This window comes from Tachyglossus aculeatus, chromosome X4 (genome assembly GCF_015852505.1).
Source record: "Tachyglossus aculeatus isolate mTacAcu1 chromosome X4, mTacAcu1.pri, whole genome shotgun sequence".
Lineage (NCBI taxonomy): Eukaryota > Metazoa > Chordata > Mammalia > Monotremata > Tachyglossidae > Tachyglossus > Tachyglossus aculeatus.
This window is the reverse complement of record NC_052098.1, coordinates 8,555,232-8,570,045: the sequence shown is the minus strand read 5'-3', so window position 1 is coordinate 8,570,045 and position 14,814 is coordinate 8,555,232. Positions and strand designations below refer to the sequence as shown.

General features: G+C 43.1%; 1 protein-coding gene across 1 annotated transcript in view; it reads left to right on the top strand.

Annotated features, from left to right (window-relative positions):
* The window catches only part of PCSK5 (proprotein convertase subtilisin/kexin type 5), a 414,129-nt gene that overhangs the window by 150,765 nt on the left and 248,550 nt on the right, over window positions 1-14,814 (top strand). The window contains exon 7 of the mRNA XM_038769509.1: window positions 5,839-6,011. Within this exon, the coding sequence (XP_038625437.1) occupies window positions 5,839-6,011 (173 nt within the window). The remainder of the gene's footprint in view (window positions 1-5,838; window positions 6,012-14,814) is intronic.

Here is a 14,814-nt window from a genome sequence, read left to right as displayed (position 1 = left end):
AAAACACCCTTTTTCTCGCTGAAAACTCCTGTTTGTTAACTGGTGATTAACTGTACAACAACAGTGAGGCCATCTGGTTAGCAGAAGTGTGAGCTGGATATGCATCCAGAGGAGGTGAACCTCTATGTGAAAGACAGTGGGAACTACTAGCAGAGGAACTGAGAAAAGTTATTGCCCTAAAGGAGACAAAGGCCTTCTACTGAAAAGCAGCAGGGAAGGAGGGGAAGGCGTTATTCACAAGTTAATCAGGTAACCAAAAGGCGGCTGGCCACCCTCAAACAGTTACTCTAAAGCTTTTTATTTACTGAGGCGCTCAAACTTTTCAAGAGCCTCCCCTGGCCTTTTAAGAGAATAAATTGCAGATGAATGCCTGACCCAGCTTAAGTGTATTGTACAGGAAAAAAAAAAAAGCTGAACTAAAATACATTTATGGCAGAAACACCCAGGCGCACGAAAACAAGAACATTCAGAGTTATGCATTTAACTCCTCGACCAGTAGGCACAAAGGAATGCAGTCAGATAAGGTTGAAGAGACACTTCTATTATGTCTAGGCTGTAGGGGTTAAATCCTTGTCTGTGAATTTCCTTTCTCTAGGGATTAGTGTCACTCTATTTACATGCTTTCCGGTGTCTTTTAATTTATTGACTGGATTTCTTTTTTCCTTTTCAAATCACCCAAAGATCATGATCCAATAATCCACAGACTAGAATCAAGCTGGGTGAATTTCCATGTTGCCTACAAATTAATATATTGCCAGGCTGATCAGTACAAGGCTCCAAAACACTCCCTAAGATTTTTTTTTCTTGGACTCATTGGTGTATTAAAGCTATAACCCAAAAATCCAGCCACTCTCTATGAACTATAGGTTGGTTTAAACAAACTTAACACCACATTTCCATCAACAGTTTGGTATAACATAAACATTAAGTTTTTCCATAGCACGTTTTTCTGTGTGTTTTGGCTAGAAGGCTGGTAGAGAATTAGAGAATATTCTTCCGATAGAGCACGTTAATCTGGATAGATCACCATGTTGGAAATAATGTTGAGTGCATATACATGGCGTCAGTGAAGAAGCGTGAGTTTTCCTTAATGTGGAAATGTATGTATTTACAGGAATGTAAACCTTACGTTATAGGAGAACAGAGTGCATCGTTGTCGACTCTGTATTTGAAACCTGCCGGTCTCAGCTCCGCAACATTGCCAAGATCCGCCCTTTCCTCTCCATCCAAACTGCTACCCTGCTCATTCAAGCTCTCATCCTATCCCGTCTGGACTACTGCACCAGCCTTCTCTCTGATCTCCCATCCTCGTGTCTCTCTCCACTTCAATCCATACTTCATGCTGCTGCCCGGATTATCTTTGTCCAGAAACGCTCTGGGCATATTACTCCCCTCCTCAAAAATCTCCAGTGGCTACCAATCAATCTGCGCATCAGGCAGAAACTCCTCACCCTGGGCTTCAAGGCTCTCCATCACCTCACCCCCTCCTACCTCACCTCCCTTCTCTCCTTCTACTGCCCAGCCCGCAACCTCCGCTCCTCCACCGCTAATCTCCTCACTGTACCTCGTTCTCGCCTGTCCCGCCGTCGACCCCCGGCCCACGTCATCCCCCGGGCCTGGAATGCCCTCCCTCTGCCCCTCCTCTCTTCCTCCCTTCAAGGCCCTACTGAGAGCTCACCTCCTCCAGGAGGCCTTCTCAGACTGAGCCCCTTCCTTCCTCTCCCCCTCGTCCCCCTCTCCATCCCCCCATCTTACCTCCTTCCCTTCCCCATAGCACCTGTATAGATGTATATATGGTTGTACATATTTATTACTCTATTTATTTATTTATTTATTTATTTTACTTGTACATTTCTATCCTATTTTATTTTGTTGGTATGTTTGGTTCTGTTCTCTGTCTCCCCCTTTTAGACTGTGAGCCCACTGTTGGGTAGGGACTGTCTCTATGTGTTGCCAATTTGTACTTCCCAAGCGCTTAGTACAGTGCTCTGCACATAGTAAGCGCTCAATAAATACGATTGATTGATTGATTGATTGATTGAAACCATTCATGATTTCACACTCTTTTTGCCGGAGTTGAGGGGGGCAAGCGGAAGCTACCATTTTATAGACTACACATTCTAAGGACAGACATGAAGCTCTTTCAAATCTGTCCTAATCATTTCTTTTTAAATAATCCCTTCTCCAAGTGGAATAAATAAATCTATATGCGCATAAGTGCTAAGGCTGTGGGGTCAAGTGGAGATTAGTTGATTAGATGCTTTTGGGGGAGGGAAGGGATTTGGCAAATTTGATAGGGAGAAGGGTGTGCACATGGGTTTTAGTCAGGAGGGGTGAGAGCAAGGTACAGTGAGGAGTTAACTTGGGAAGAGTGAAGTTACTTATTGGCCCAAAAGGACTGAAGGTCATTTTTTATTTGCCTTAGGAATTGTAAACTCAGTATATACATGAAGTACAATTGTGTATGGGCATTTTTTATATTAGCTGATTAATTAAATAGCATACTTTTGACAAAACTGTCAAGCACATCTTTCTGGGATTCCAGTTAGAGCACCGAGGAAATCATTTACAAACTGGCACACGGTTAGCTTGGAAATATCACGGCTTGCCATGGTTACCCTAAACCTCTAAGAGTAGCCTTCTCATCTATGAAATACTCTTTCCTCTATGCATTATTCAGCAGAGAAATTATTTTCACATAAAGTAGACATGACTCTAATTTCAGCGTGGCAGTACAACTACAAACAAATAGTATTTTGTGCTTATAATATCAAAATTGATTCAGAAGGTAATTGTGTCTGTGTTGAAGCCTCCTAAAATGTTATGTATTATAAATTTATTGGTTAATGTGCCTCCAAAATGCTCAAGCTCTGTGCTGAACAAAAATGTGGACTCTGATCTGAAAACCTTTTATAGTAAAGTGGAAATGCTGATTTTTCTCTTTTAAAGAAACAGAGTGCACACCATTCTCTGCATTTCAGGTGGTAACTGAGATTTCAGATATCTGCTAAATGTCAGTTTCAGAAGGCATTTACCTTTCATCTGGGGATTAAATCTTACTCCCTCCTACATGGACTGTGATCCCCATGTAGGACAGAGACTGTGTCCAACCGGATTATCTCGTATCTACCCCAGCACTTAGCGCAGTGCTTGGTACATAGTAAGCACTATACAAAGTACAATAAGAATGAATTATAATTACCTAGCTGTACACAAGACAAATTAAGCATGGTAGTGTTTCAGTCTTCAAGAAACTCATGTAAATGGATTAGATTGGCTTTGCTTGTAATTGGTGGGGACTTGAACACACATTTTGGTTTCTAGCTATTTGTTTACTCTTGTGCCAATTGGGCAATTGTGGGGATGTAACTTCTAAGGTGACTGGCAAAGCTTGGGTCCTGATAAAGCATGCTGAGTTCTACTGTTTTATTGTAGAACTGAGGCAGGTCATTTTCATTTGACCAGGAATTTGTTCTGCAGTTAAGTAAGCTACTGATGGATAGTGAATGTTTGCAAAGAAAATTAATTGCAAATGTTTGGGTTCCATAAAAATTTAAGGTTAAAGGATCTGGAAATGAAATTCCCAGCTAACTACGTATTTGGATGCTGTCTTTTATATATCACCACGTGGCATACATAGCAGTCTGAAAATGATTGTGTACACTTGGTGATGTGCAGTTCAGTGAATTCAGTGGTAATATCAAAAACGTCCAGCAAGAATTCCATAGAGGAAAGGTATGCCTGCCAACTGCTGAGGAAGTCGAGTATGAGGAACATATTTTACAGCTCTGGCTAGGTCGTTTGTGATCCCAAAATGTAGTGTGAAATGCCTGAGGTGCCGCTATGTTGGCTTGGAAGGTGGATTGAAGAAGGGCCTCTCTGTTTTGCTCCTGTTTTATTTTAATGTGATATACCTTGAGGTGAAGCCATGTTGAAATAACCTGACTATACAGCAGATTTTTCAAACTGAAACAGCCCTTTGACAATTTACCTCAGAGTTTCCTGGGCCCTGGGGTTGGAAAGAACCTTGAGGACATGGGGAATATCAACCCCAATGTGGGTTCCCATATTAATCATCTTCAGGACAGGAGATTTTTGCTAATCTCATTAATCTGCTCCTGTGTTTTCACCACTCACCTAGTCAGGAGGTTCACATTTGAATCCTTCCCACTGCATTTTACACCTAGTAAGATGTGTTCTGTTCTCAATTAAATTAATTAATTCTTGTTGGACATTTTATTGGGCCCCATTCTCCCACCTGCAGGTGAAGAGCACCTCTTTATTCCCTAATGCTAAGCTCAAGGATGTTATGCAGTGTCCCCGAGTATGCAGTAAGAATGCAAGCAAAGCAGCATTGGTTAAATACTAGAAGGTAGATAGTTCAACTGGATTTCAGTGAATACTGTTGGTCTTGCTTCAGTCTTGTGACTTTTGTTGTGTCAGTTTTGGCCAGGAACCAACTTGTGGGTGCCTTAATTTTTCCATTTGTAATATGAGAATGGTCTTATTTCTGACCCACTTAATAGGAATGTGCTCCAATGAAGTAGTAGTAGTAATCGGATTTATTAAGTGCTTACTGTGTGCATAGTGCTGTACTAAAGTGCTGGAAAAGAATACACAGGTAGGAATTAGACACAGTCCCTGCCCCACAGGGGACTCACAACCTTAGTGTATAATTGGGGGAGAGGAGACTGGAGTCAGACACATAAGGAGTGGTGAGACAATAATACACAAGGACAAATTCACAAAGTAAAAGCAAAAATCAGCAGGGTGCTGTGGCTAGAGGAGCAGCATTTCAGGCTCCTCTGGGCTCAGAGTCCAAGGCACACCCAAAGCCACAGCGACTGCTACAGCAGCCACCAGTCTTTCCAACGTTTTGTGGAGGTTTTTCTCATTCCCACTGGGTGGTGGAAGACAGGACAGGATGGAGCCGGTGCCGGTTCCCGGGGAGGCAGCGTGGCTGGCTGTCTGGTGTGGGGTGGGGGCAACACAGACAGAGCATGTGGGACCAGCTCTTATCCCTGTCCTGGCTTACATGGAGCAAGTTGGGAGCAGGAATCCTCAGTGGCAGGAGGAGGGGTGGTAGTTATAACAATTATGGTATTCGTTGTGGTATTTGTTAAATGCTTACTATGTGCCAGGCACTGTACTAAGCACTGAGGTGGATACAAGATAATTGCCCCTTGTCCCATGTGGGGCTGTCACAGTCTCGATCAACTGAGGCATAGAGAAGTGAAGTGACTTGCCCGAGGTCACCCAAAAGACACGTTCCCGAGCCAGGATTAGAACCTGTGACCTTCTGACTCCCAGGCCTGGGCTCCATCCACTGCGCCATGCCGCCGTTACTTTACTTGGCTGCCGTGGAGAGGGTGAAGAAGATTAATGACTTACCACTAGTAAAGTCTTTTGAGATTCTTTGAAGAACAGTGCACCATGAATCAAAGTTAATTATTGGTGTAAAAATAACTTGATGATGAAGTAATTTATAGTTTGGCTACTCGCGCTTGAATATCCATCTTTTGACTAGAGTGATAGCGTTTGAAGTGAATGAGAACAAAATGTAACGTGGAGTTTTTCTATATGCAGTGAGGTTGTCAAAGTTTGAGTAGTTTGGTACAGATCACAAACAGGTATTTTATTTAAAGAAAGATAGAGGGAAAACAAATTGCATGAGGATAGCTCACTTACCTTACTCGTTTTTTGTTTGATGCCAAGTGGTCTGGTGTTCCTTCCCATCCATGAAGAAGAAAGTCACCTGAATATTTCCTGGGCTTCCTGAGTCTGTACACTTTGGTCTCAACTCCAATTTTCACCTGTACTCTCATCTTGATTTTTCAGGAGTGCGAATGCTAGATGGAGATGTGACAGACATGGTGGAAGCAAAATCAGTCGGTTTAAATCCCCAGCATGTGCACATCTATAGTGCGAGTTGGGGTCCCGATGATGACGGCAAAACAGTAGATGGACCTGCCCCTCTGACCCGTCAGGCCTTTGAAAATGGCATCCGTCTGGTATGTTTTCATTGACGCGCCATCGGTTTGCACCCTATCTGTGCCTGTGTGTTGGGAGGATTAGGGATAAGCACAGTCATGTACATCTGACAGGTTCAGTGCCGTGCAAGCAGATCTTTAAATGGTGTTCACACACATTTGATTGGCCCAAAAGGGCAAAGTTGGGAAGCCAGGTACCAAGTTGGAGATATCTGGAATCAAGGCTGGGACAACCTTGATTACCTTGTATCCTCCCCAGAGCTTAGAACAGTGCTTGGCACATAGTAAGTGCTTAACAAATACCAACATTATTATTATTATTTTGAGCCCCAATCCAGTTTAAATCTTGTAAGCAAACACACAGGCATGCGTGCACACACACACGCTTCCCCCCTTCCCTCTGCTGCATATGAGGTCACAACCTGTGAAAAGGAAATAATTGAAACCCAACATGTACAGAGGGAGAGAACTAAGCTAGCACAACCAGGTTTTAACTTTGGTCTAACCTCTTCCTCTTGCCAAGTGTGGATGTAATTGTTGGGATTTATTTACCAGTAAACAATCAGCCTGGATTCTGAGCCAGGGATGCCATGCACAGCCATGCAGTGGTCTGAGACCTGGAGTATAACCCTATTTCTAGCTGGACTCCAAGTAAAAATGATTCCCATACCCATTTATCTTGGAAATTGAATTAACATCTCATTATCAAAGCCCAAGTTTAAACTCGGGGACTATTAGAACGACCTCTCTATATTGTGGAAGCGGCTGATGGGGAGAGTTTATGTGCTTGTTCTATGGATGCCTCCTGACTAAAAGATAACTCAGGTTTATTTAAGAAAATCACTTTTCCTTTTCAATTTGCAGCTACATTAGAGCCCTTTTAATGTGTAAGATGATGGTTTAAATTGTTGACTGGAGTTCCCCTGCACAGCCCCATAACACTAAATGAATGTGCCTTTAGGTAATGTGTTTATTCCATTTGCAAAGCCAGAACTTCAAATTGCTACTCTGTAGGGCAGAGCTGAGTCATCTGAGCTAAATGAACACAGACTTATCATTTTTTTCATATATTTCCAAACTTTTGTAATGTGTTTAATGGCAAAGAGGAATCTATAAGTGTGGGTCCTAAAACATATCTGCATGCATATGCATTCCTATTTAGATGCCCCACCGTACGTACCCTCACTTGAAAATGATCATTAACTAGATCACTGGTAACCAGGGATTTCTAGCTGGCTAGCTAGAATGGACAAGGTGCACACCTCAGTTAGTAGAGGATTGATGGAAACTTGGCTTTAATCACAACAAGAACAAGCCTAGAATTACATTCTCCCCCTCGTCCCCCTCTCCATCCCCCTCATCTTACCTCCTTCCCTTCCCCAAGGCACCTGTATATATGTATATATGTTTGTACATATTTATTACTCTATTTATTTATTTATTTTACTTGTACATATCTATTCTATTTTATTTTGTTAGTATGTTTGGTTTTGTTCTCTGTCTCCCCCTTTTAGACTGTGAGCCCACTGTTGGGTAGGGACTGTCTCTATATGTTGCAAACTTGTACTTCCCAAGCGCTTAGTACCGTGCTCTGCACACAGTAAGCACTCAATAAATATGATTGATTGATTAATTGATTGAGGTAAACCTTTGGTCTGCATAAAGTGGCTATCAGCTTTCCCGCAATTCTAAACTTGCACCAGGGCTGGAAATGCTGCAAAATATCCTCAGAACTGGGAAAGGAAGAGAGACTGGGGGAGCAAAGTTGGAGCCCACTCATGAGGAACAGTGTGGCCTAGTGGAAAGTGCACGGGCCTGGGAGTCAGACGGACCTGGGTTCTAATCCCGGCTCTGCCACTTGTCTGATGTGTGACCTGGGCAAGTCACTTCACTTCTCTGTGCCTCAGTTACCTCATCTGTAAAATGGGGATTAAGACTGTGAGCCCCATTGCAGGAAGGGACTGGGTCCAACCTGATTAATTCTGCATCTACCCCAGTTTTTAGTACAGTGCTTGGCACATAATAAGTGCTTAATAAGTACCATGATTGCTATTAATTATTATTCCTTTGTGTGTATTTTTGAATGTAAGTGGGAGTAGAAAGACATCCTACTACCAGGGAGAAAACAGGGTCCTGGTAGACCCATGCAAGCTCAAGGCCCAGTGGAAAGAGCTCAGGCCTGGGAGTCAAGATTCTGGCTCTGCCACTTTCCTGCTCTATGACCTTGGGCAAGTCCCTTAACTTCTCTGTGCTTCAATTTCCTCATCTGTAAAATAGGGATTCAATATCGTTTCTCCCTGCCCCTTAGATTGTGAGCCCCATGTGGGACAGGAACTGTCTTGTATCTACTCCAGTGCTTAGTACAATGCTTGGCATATAGTACCTGCTTAATAAATATTATCATTATTATCATTATTACTTTCTTGGCACCTGAATTTTGACTTTACGGTGCTGGGGGGCAGTGTGGGGGTGTGTGTGTCTGTGTGTGTGTCTATGTGTGTGTGTGTGTGATATTCTATTTTTTTTAGAGGTGTGTATTTCAAGCCCTCTTGTGCCCTCCCCCCAAAAGATCCTATCTTTATTTGCTATTTTTTGAGAGAAGGCTCATGTTATACTCCAATTGTGCACATGCACACATGTCCACACACGTCCACACAGACATACACATGCATATACACAAGGCATGCTGAGCAGATATATCCTCTGTAAGGTGTATTCATCTCAATGGTTTATTACTGGAAGATCTGGGTAAAGGACCCAAATAGGTGAAATTAATGCTCCAGATTGTAAATGCCCTATAGCACTTTTTCTCAAATGAAAGAGTAAAATATAAATAAATGAAAAATCATAAAGATGTCAAACTGTTCAGGATAGCTTACTGAGTTCATAAAATCATGTATTCATTGGTGCCTTCTTCTGAAAGACTGGGGAAAGGAGTTAGGGGAGGGATTGGAGAAAAAACAGGCTATTGCAAAGCATGGAGGGAGCCCCTTCAGCTTTCTTTGGCTCTGGAGGGAGGGAAGGAGCAGAGAGGAGAATAATATTTACTCTTTTCTGATCTGTCTGTGATTTTTCAGGGTTGCCCAGTTATATTTCAAGGAGGGGTTCAGCCTGGGGAAGGGGCAAAAAAGGCAAAACCCAGAAATCAGAGCTGGGGTGGTTTTGCTGCAACTCTTCCTTGAGCTGCTGCAGCCGCCACTGCTGCTAATTTGGAGTCAGTCCCTCTTGAGGTGTCTGGGAGGCAGGTTTTACCCTACATCCATGGCCCAGCAGGTCCACAGAGGATCACCAGAGGGAAAGCTAGGGATGACTAAAGATGGCTGTCAACAAGGGTAACCTTTCTCAAAGTAGCCTTTTATCACATTTGGAGACAGAATGCTAGGCTGGACGAAACATTTGTCTGATCCACCAATGGCTTGAGTCCTGTCTATATTTCTTATGCCCCAAAGCCCAAAAGGGAAAACTGCTCACCATTTCAGGGAATTGACCATTGGGGAGGTGATAATGATAGCCTTTTAAGGATAAATATTCAATTTTCTCATTGTCTCTCTCTTGTTAGATTCAGGAACTTCTGGAGTACCAACAATTGAAAGGTTTTCTATTTTTCAGTACTAATCAAAAATTCTAGCACCATTTGAAATGGGCCAAGGGATCTCTGGCACAAAGCGGACTGGTCTTAGGACTGATATATTTGATTGGCATAGGCTTTCCATTTAAAGGAATCAAGAAACCACTTGACTATCTGGTCCAATCGTTAAATAAAGAAATACACTGTAATGAAATCAGGAGAGGTCATGGAAAATATTCAGGAGCTATTAAGAAACAATCCCTTAGTGTCAGAAAGAGAGATTGGATAACCCATCAGGAGCCTTGGATTCAAATTCTTCAAGTTTTATTCTAGATAAGGCAGTAGTTCCCATGATAATTTATGGCCAAAGCTGAAGCCTCCCCATACTCTATTCATTGCTCATTCTAAGTTCATTAAACTACTCTTACACACACACACACACACACACACAAACACACACATGCACGTACATGCTCAGTCTACTCCCCGCTCTCCCTGAGACCGCTCCTGCTGAATGACAAGAGATGCCCTTGGCTCAAGGGGTCAGGTTGCAGATGTTGACTGCCTCAGTTGGGTTGCTCCACAGGAGTTTTATTGTTCTGACTTCATGGGGCCATTCTAGGTTCTTTTGGGGACCAGACAATGGAAGCCAGGAGCCAATCCAGTCCCTCCCCGGAGTCGGCCTAGCACACCCTTCCTTCACTGGCACTTCAGAACCATTTTTCCACTGGCCGGTAGCATGGAGGAAGTGAGGCTGAGTAGGGGGCTGTACTGGCAAATGTACACTAGTGGCTCCCTCCACCCTAACAGCCATGGTGGCTCCTTGAAGCATATACTCACTATTGCCTTCTCCAGGCCATGGTTTCAGTTTAGACAACTGAAGGAATGACAGGAAAACAAGACAAAGTTTCAAAACTCCATTTCTCTCCCCCCCACCCCACGCCCACCCCCAGTTCCACTCTGGGTACCCAAATAATTGCTGATTCTTTTCTATTTAGATTTTGTTTGTTTGGGGCCTCACCTGTACTGCCTATCCTTAAATGACAGTGGATAGTGAGCAGGACATCCTTACTGTAATAGAGAAGGGGAGGACAGGCAGTGAAATCTAAATCAGAATCATTGGCTCATTGCCTGTGTGGCGGTACTATGGCCTTTATCCTGTTCCCACTACACCATTCTGCTTCATGGGTTGGATAGAAGCCAGGACATTTGATGGACATTAATGATCAGATGTTTTGCTGCTGAGCCTCTTGTGTGAACTCGGCTTGGTGCCTCCCCTCCCATCCTCATTGTCCCTTTTCATCTTTCTCGCTTCGCCAACTTTGGCTGCTGAATGTGTGTTCTGAGTGTTTGTTAGGGGGTGGGGAGGGGCACAAGGCTCTTCTAACAATCACACACACTCTGGCTCTCTCAGTCACAAGTATTCTCATAAATCTCCAGGTATGTACACTCAAGGGGAGGGGGGAGGTTCGAGCGGGTTGCATAATGAAAATAGTAATAATCATCACAGTGAAATTAGTTAATTCCACTAGGAAGGGGAGGATTGGGACTTGGCTGTCATTTGGACAAGTGACAGTGTACTATTAAATTTGTTCAGCAGTGCTGTAACTTCCAAACATCACCAATTTATAGGTCAGCAAGGATGTGCCCATTTAACACATCGTCTTCAATGTCAGTTGATGTTAATTGAGGCCTATTTTAAATCCCCACTCTCCAGATAGATGTGTAATCTAATATCTGGTCCTGTAGATAGGGCAAAAAAGACAGAAGAGTAGTATACGATAGATAGAGTTGCCCTTTCAATTCAAAGACGATGTTGCGGGCGGTGCGGTCATGCCCATGGGTGTGCGCTTTACACTGACCATCACCTGTAACCTGTGTCCATGAAAACATAGTACTGCTAGAGCATGGTGGTTAAAAAGACCATATTTCAAGGGATATATTGTGGGGTGGGCCAAGGTCCGTAGGAGTGACAGGCAGGCCCCAGTATGCACATGTACACACACACACACACACACACACACACACACACACACACACACACACACACACACACACACAGCCCTCACCAAGCCTCGCCATCCCTACCAATTGTCTCGCAGCAAAGTGCCTTGCCGTCACTGCTCATGTCTCAACAACGGAGCCCACTGCTTTTCCTCACACCCCAGCAATGCCTCATCTCCCTTGGTCCAACAGTAGGCGGTATCCTGGAGGTATATGCATTATATAGTCGTCACAATTTGATCCAGAACCAGACTTGGCAAGCAGCATCATAGATTGCCTATTTTTATCAGAAAAACACAAACTCATTCCAGCCCTACAACTGATTCAGACTGCAGTTTTTTTGCTTTCTAGCTCCATTATGTACAGGTCAGCAAATGGGGCTTATTTGACAAATTCCATACTGCATACATAACTATAGTGAAATTACCCCTTTTATTAACAGTCATCATTCAAGAGTTAGAAAGTGAGGTGTTCTTCCTCAGCCATCTGGACCCTTGCTAAAGCTTTTGTGGCTGGGGAGTGCGGGGGGGCATGGGGGAGGGAATGTCCAGCCCCTCACTGAGATCTGTCCCTTAGAAGCACAGCGATAGTCTGACAGAAGAAAAACCACTTGAGACACACATACAAAATAAAATGACGAGATTATCCGGAATCCAGAGCAGAATGCTCCATAATTTCATTGCATGCTCTCTCTTCTGATTGCCATCCCCAACACCACAGCTAAGGAAATCATCTCATTTGTCAGTGACCAAATAAACTGGCCAGGATTGACCCATGTTTTATTATATTCCAAATCAATTGATCAATCGGTCAGTCAATCAATTGTATTTATTGAGCGCTTACTGTGTGCAGAGCACTGGATTAAGTGCTTGGGAAAGTACAATATAACAGAGTTAGTAGATGCGTTCCCTGCCCTCGATGAGCTTACAGTCTAGAGGGGGATATAGATATTGATATAAGTAAATGAATTATGGATATGTACATAAGTGTTGTAGGACTAAGGGAGGGGGGGAATAAAGGGTGCAAATCCAAGTGCAAGGAAAATGTGGAAGGGAGTGGGAGAAGAGGAAATGAGGGCTTAGGAAGGCCTCTTGGAGGAGATGTGTTTTTAATAAGGCTTTGGAGGTAGGGAAAGTGATCGTCTTTCAGATATGAAGGGGTGAGGGGGCAGGGAGAAGGATTTCCAGGCCAGAGGCAAGATGTGGGTGAAGGGTCAGCGGTGAGATAGACAAGATCAAGTTACAGTGAGTAGGTTGGCATTAGAGGAGCAAAGTCCTCGGGCTGGGTTATAGTAGGAAATCAGAGAGGTAAGCTAGGAGCGGGCAAAGTGATTGGGTGTTTGGAAGCCTATGGTTAGGAGTTTCTGTTTTATACTCAGGTGGATGAGCAACCACTGGAGGTTCTTGAAGAGTGGCGAAGCAGTGGACTGAGGGGTTTTGTAGAAAAATGATCTGGACAGCAGAATGGAATATGGCCTGGAGTGGGGAGAGAGAAAAGGCAGGGAGGTCAACAAGGAGTCTCATGCTGTAACCAAATCTCCTCATTGGCCTGTGAATTTTCAATTACCATTTATATATTCATTGGGTTGAAAGATAATGAAAATTTAAGTTCCAAGTAACCTCTTAACTGGCTCAGCCTCACTATCCACAAACATTCTCTTCTTCTTCAAATGCCGTCGAGTCGTTTCTGACCCATAGTGACTCCGTGGACACACCCTTTTCAGAACGTCCCATTTTCTGTCATAATTCTTACCATCGATTTATTGTATTTTTCATTAGTGATATTTTCCTTAATCACTCTGGTTAAAATGAAAGCTGTGCTGCTTTATCAGTGGGCATTACCACCTGGAAAAGCTGACTTAAACTGACCATAAGTCATAATTCATAATGCGAGCTCATTGTTTTCCCAAGAAAAGACATTTCAGTGTTCAGTTATTCTAGAGGAAGAACAAAGAGGAAGGCGGCACTAACAGTCACATGTAACTGATAAAAAGGAATGGTTGATTTATTCAACTTAATTTTTAGGCAGCTGTTGGTGATGGAGTAATGAAAGCATTTATAAGAAATTTCCACCATAACTCATTCAAAAGACTCAGAAGAGTTTTACAAGTTTAACATCCTTTCTTTCTTAGGCACTGTAGCAAGGGAAAACCAGAAGAATCTTTGGTCTTGCTTTAAAGGAATTAGGAAAGTGTTTTAGCGGTATCTGAGGAGAAGGGAAAATTCCACTCACCGATTTACCTTGTGGGTCACATTGATCTTCGCGATTGGTGTGGTATTGCCCTAAAGTTATCATTGCCCTCCATAGAAATCTGAGACAACATTCAGTTCTCTGTTAAAGGATTGAGAACTGTGACTTGTTTACTGTTTTGGGGTTGAGCTGGAAGGTCTCGTCAGCGAAAGTGAATCATTCTCCAGCATAGAGCCGACTTCAGAGCAACGCAACAACTTCTTCTTATTGCTGGAGTGTTGCTTTCCCCTACTTTTCCAAGTGCATTTCCAAATATATTTACAGTAAATTATTTGCATGATGTAGTCGACAGTCAATATTTTGTATTCTCTGTGCAAGCAGCTGCACTTTCCAATAGGAATTGAAAGCTGATTCTGGGTATTTCTGGGTAATGTCAAGGCAGACCTTGAAAGTTAGTATTGAAAATACCCCAGCAACCCTCAGGGTCCAGTCTTCACCACTCCTGCTAAAACTCAAAGCCCTGGATCAAGTGGTTTGCAGTTTCCAAGATCCCATTGAGCATTTGTTCTGAAAATATTCTGTCTTGAGAGGATAAAAGATGCAAAAACTTTAGGCAGACTGAAAATTGGTTTTTCAGCTCTGCGGTGGTGGGATATAGTTGTGATGAATGGCAGATTCGGAACAGCAGCGTCAATGGTAGAGTCTGTGTCTTAGTGTTGTTCATTATTTAGTATGGCTGTTTAAGGAATGACACAGGATACTGAGGATTGTGTAAACTCTGGAGAGGTACCTGTCACAAGAAGCTTACATCCTAAACCACATGACTTAACTCAGAAACCAAGTCCTACGATGTCCTTGATTCTCTGAACTGTACTGAACCAGGGTATCCATATAGTAGAAGGGCAGCAGATATCCACCTCACCTTCAGCCCCACAGCAGTTATTCATTCATTCAGTCGTATTTATTGAGCACTTACTGTGTGCAGAGCACTGTACTAAGTGCTAGGAAAGTACAATTCGGCAACAGATAGAGACAATCCCTACCCAAAAACGGGCTCACAGT